At 38.5% G+C, this 4,791-nt stretch overlaps 1 protein-coding gene across 1 annotated transcript in view; it reads right to left on the bottom strand.

Moving 5' to 3' along the window:
* The window catches only part of hdgfl3 (HDGF like 3), a 13,256-nt gene that overhangs the window by 4,760 nt on the left and 3,705 nt on the right, over positions 1-4,791 (bottom strand). The window contains exons 3-4 of the mRNA XM_027281328.1: positions 3,690-3,828; positions 3,234-3,395 (exon numbers count right to left, since the gene is read on the bottom strand). Coding sequence (XP_027137129.1) covers positions 3,234-3,395; positions 3,690-3,828 — 301 coding nt within the window. The remainder of the gene's footprint in view (positions 1-3,233; positions 3,396-3,689; positions 3,829-4,791) is intronic.

Here is a 4,791-nt window from a genome sequence, read left to right as displayed (position 1 = left end):
AAAAAAAAAAAACGTATAAAAGGTTCTATAATTACAATACCTGTTCCAGCGTCATTATTTAATTGCATTGTTAACTTGTAGACTACATTTTAACAGTATATTTGGTCATATTGTTTGTTATCTGTTGGATTTTAATAAGAGGGCGGGGCCTCGGGTGGGTGTCTGCCCCGGGCCTCGGCAAAGGTTAACGCGGCCCTGATCTGTGTATGAAATCACCTGTTCACTCATTCATGGACACTCAGTATTTTACTCCATAGTGAGCGGCGCATGTTCTCCCTGTGTCTGTTCCAGCTTCCTCCCACAGTCCAAAGACATGAACCTTAACAGGTTAATTGGCGACTGTAGGTGTGAATGTGAGCGTGAAAACTTTTCTATTTTCACGTGCTTATGGCTGAGCTCTTTTAAAGAACTTTCAAAGAATTTTTAATCATAATCCGGTGATTCGTTTATTGTTTTAAATTGTTTTCAAATTTGCTATTTTAATGATTTTAAATGACATTCTTCTCTTTTTAATTTTTTATTTCTATTGCTATTGCTCGTCTTAATGTCAATTGTTTTTCCTATGAATTGCCTTGTGTACGAATTGTGCTATACAAATAAACTTGCCTTGCCTTGACTTTGTCTCTATGTGCCCTGTGATGAACTGGCGACTCATCCATGGTGTACCCCCACCATGACCCTAATGAGGATATGCGGTTACAGAAAATAGATGGATGAAAAAAGACTCTGACAGATGTGGAGTCATGCAACAGTAATTTCCGCATTTATAAAATGTGGAGCATTGCATTAGGAGGAGAAGCAGCTCTCGGCAGTTTCTAAGTGTTGACGATGGATTTGTTAAATAATTAAACTTGTATTGTATGTATGTATGTAGAATAAATGAATGAATATAAAGTTGGTTGTTGTTTTTTATAATCCTGAAGTAGCTGATTTCTAGACTTTTGATTTGTTGTTTCAAGTTGAGATGTTTAAAATGAATGTATGTATAAAGGAGGAACTGCACTGAAAATGTGCAAGTCCCTATCTCAAGCCAGGCTCATTCTAAGGTAACAGAAACAATGCTCATCTTCAGATGATTATAAACTCATGAAAACAGAGTTATGAATATGATTTCCATTACTGTCATATTCTGTAAATCAGACACACTGGACCTTTAATTTTGCATTTGAGGGCTATGTACATGCCAAAAGACTAAGGCTGAAGCCAACAGGCCATTTAGGAGCCATGGAAATAGAGAAACAGCATTGTTCTTGTCTTGTAGGAGAGATATAGTTAGTCCAGTATAACAGAACAGTATTAAAAATAATAATGCATTTATGTTTGTATTTTTTAACACTATGTTTCAGTTTTACAAAAGAAAAGGGTGACGACTAACTGAAAAATATGTCACAGGATTGGCTGGAGTGTAAAAAATGTAAAGATGCCATTGGTTACCGCTGTGTGTGTTTGTGTAAAGGTGGGGTTAAAAGGGGAGTGATGGAAGGCAGATGAAAAACCAACGCTAATGCTCATTTCACCTGCATTAAACTAACCAACTTGGCCATAGGGAGATAGACAGAATTATTTTATTGACATTTTATCATATATATCCCACTCGTTGCATTTCATACATGTTCTGACAGTAGTCCAGCTTACCGCCGGTTCAGCGATGGGAGCTGATGGAGGCCCTGCTGTGGCAAACATGTCAGTGATTTTAACACACTTCGCAGCATCTGCCTGGAGAGCAAGCTTCTTTTTGTCGCAGAGTTTTTCTGCGCCACCTTTGCGTTTTCTCTCCATCTCTAACTGAGAACGTTTCACCTGCACACCGGCGCACCACGCCAAAGGGGGGAGGTGTTTCATGATGTGATTGGGCCGGCCCCCTGTCAGTCAGTGTGTTAGGCCGGTGGTAAGGAAACAAAGTCTTGCACAGCTTTTTTTTTTTTTTGTGCCTGTAGGCGGGACCAAAGCGAACGGGTGGTTGTTCAACAGTGTGTTTGGGCTGTGTGAACTACTGGTTATGGGCCGGTCAGACCAATATATATATATATAGATAGAGAGATCGATAATATATATTAAATATATATATTATATAATATCTATAATATATATATAATATACTATATAGATTATCTTAGATATAATCTATATATATTTATAGTCTTAGATTTATTATATATATTTTATATATATATAATATAATATAATATATATATATAATATAATATAGATATAAATATTTAGATATAGGTATATATAATAGAAATAGAAATAATATAGAGATATAGATGATTAATATATATATATATAATATATATATATATATATATATATATCGGGACTTATCAGCCCAAATAGCACGTCGGCCCACCAGGCAAATGCAAGGTATGCCAGATCATCAGTCCGTGCCTGGTGATGTGACAGGACACACATCAGCAAACTGCTTCCCAACACTGCCACATTCCTCTGGATGCACCACATGTGCTGCTGTGCGTAATAGAACCCAGTTGCTAGGCAACAGCGGTTGCTAAGTGAAGAACAGGATGCCTGTGACTTTTTCAACCTGCTTCCATTTACAGCAGCAACGGCTCATGCACTCATACATAACACACTGTGGCAGTGCTCGCACTCCATCCCTTCAATCTTGGAAGCTTTTTTTTTTATTTTATTTTTTTTAAATAAAGGCAAGGTCAAACTTGAAATGAATGTTGTAATGAATACAGTGTCATCTGACCAGGTACGCAGGTATTACTCCTGTCATTGTGTATATGCAACCAAGTGCAACATCCTGAATGTCTCTGAAGGTGTGTGGACAATTAATTGGGCCACTGACAACATAAATGTTGTCAGTGGCTATGGCTTTTAATTTTGCGCATTTGGGCCAGTTATAAACACCTTTGCTTTTGGAAGTGGTCAGACAACAAGCATGAATTAATTTGTTTTTACCCCATTTACTCCAACGGGAGCCTCTAGGATTTATACAGCCTTTTTCTAGGCACTCTAAATCCCAAAATGCATACGTGCTAAAACACTATGCCTTCAGTTTTACAGGTCAGTAATAAAAGTAAGTCAGTCAGTCCTGCTGATGGCCTCTACTATTCATGCCAAATATCAAATAAGCAAGAATAACATGAGAGGCAATGCTTCTGAAGTCATGACATCTAGCCTCTACGTTCATTCACTTTATCTTCAGTACTCCTATTTTACCTGAATTATCCGTGTTCCTGTGTTAGTATGTTTACCAGCTGAAGTACCTTGGAGGTGGCTGTCTTTTTCCGTTTGGATCCGGTCTTGTCTCCCTTCAGCTTTTCCTTGTCATCCTCCTCCTCAACGGAGTCACCCTCCTCGCCCCCGCTGCTGCCATCAGCAGTGTTTCCCCCCTCTTCTGTTTCTGATGAACTCTGTTGGTGGATGGCCTGCGTACAAAAGATGCCCTTCTTTATTTTTTTGCAAAACTTTAAGTAGTAGAGTTGCAAAGCAAATGGCTGGCTTCACCTCAAATCAACAAATGTGAATTGGCAATTTAAGACAAATGAATCAATCTTTCTTACACAAACGCCCTCTGATTTCAACAGCCCTTTCATTTGTGTCTTACACTTTTGGCAAGGCATCAATGTGGCTTTGTTGAGCATCAGGACTGTCTGGCATCTCTGCCCCCACCTCCCTCTGTCTTCTCTCTGAACCTCAGACATAATAGACTGTTGACTGACCTGATAGCCTGTGAACTTGACTCCAGGGTTGTTCTCGATCTCCCACAGGCCCTCGTTGAAGCCTTTCCTCTTGTTAGACTTGCCAAATTTGTCTTTATACTCCTTGTAGGGCAAGAGATCCTTTGGGCCCAAGAATGCACTAAAGAAGGAGGAAGAGGCATTTACTGCTACTACAACTAAAACTACAACAGTCTGGGAAAAAGCATGTGTTGTTTCAGGAGTTCAATTCAGCAGTTAAGCACAAAATATTTGTAAGTTTACACATAATAGTTTTCAATTTTATAGTTTGAATTTTTATGCTGATCTCTCAAGTGTACATAGGCCTGGATGTCAAAGACTTGCAAAGACACTTGTGTGTAATGACAGAAATGCCTCTGTAGCGCAGAGTAATAAATAATAATAATAATAATAATAAACAATAAGACGTACACAAGTAGTAAGGAAAATTCATTACTACTGGTTCACTTAGTATTTTGCTCATATAATTTTCGTATCTAAATCAGGAAACTGTTTTCTAAAGCTATGATGATTTAAAAAACTATTTTGTTTGGGTTGTAGTCACATAAACAACGGCTGTGGTATACGGCACAGTCATGTGACGGCGATGAAGACTGTACGACTGATTAATTTTAAACACAGTAATTGTTTTTCCCAAGGAAGTAATGAACTCTCCATGCCCAAGTTTCACCATGATCAATAAGGTTAACATTCCACACTACCAAGACATGTGACTCCCGTCACAGTGCGACTGTAATCACAACTCCTTTGCTTCTATTATATAGGTATGGGCAGCTGCTTTCCTCTGGAAACACACAGTGAGCTCAAAAGGTGCTTACGTCTCGAGTCCCGAAGAAGAAGATGGGGTACTTGTTGGCAGGCGGTTTGAAGCAGCTCCTTCTGGAAGTTCATCAACTGAAGGACGGAAGAGATACACTCTTACTGGCTAGTTTATTCTATCTCCCTTAATGCTGAAGCTTAGATACACCTGTTAATGTCTACTATCTTCTATCTACGGTCTTCTATGATAGTGGCTACCTCACCATGGTGTTATACTGTTGTTTGTTTTCTATTTATTGTATATACTTTTTTCTAAATGTAAAGT

This window comes from Larimichthys crocea, chromosome VIII (assembly GCF_000972845.2).
Source record: "Larimichthys crocea isolate SSNF chromosome VIII, L_crocea_2.0, whole genome shotgun sequence".
NCBI lineage: Eukaryota > Metazoa > Chordata > Actinopteri > Sciaenidae > Larimichthys > Larimichthys crocea.
This window is presented reverse-complemented; position numbering and strand designations above follow the sequence as displayed.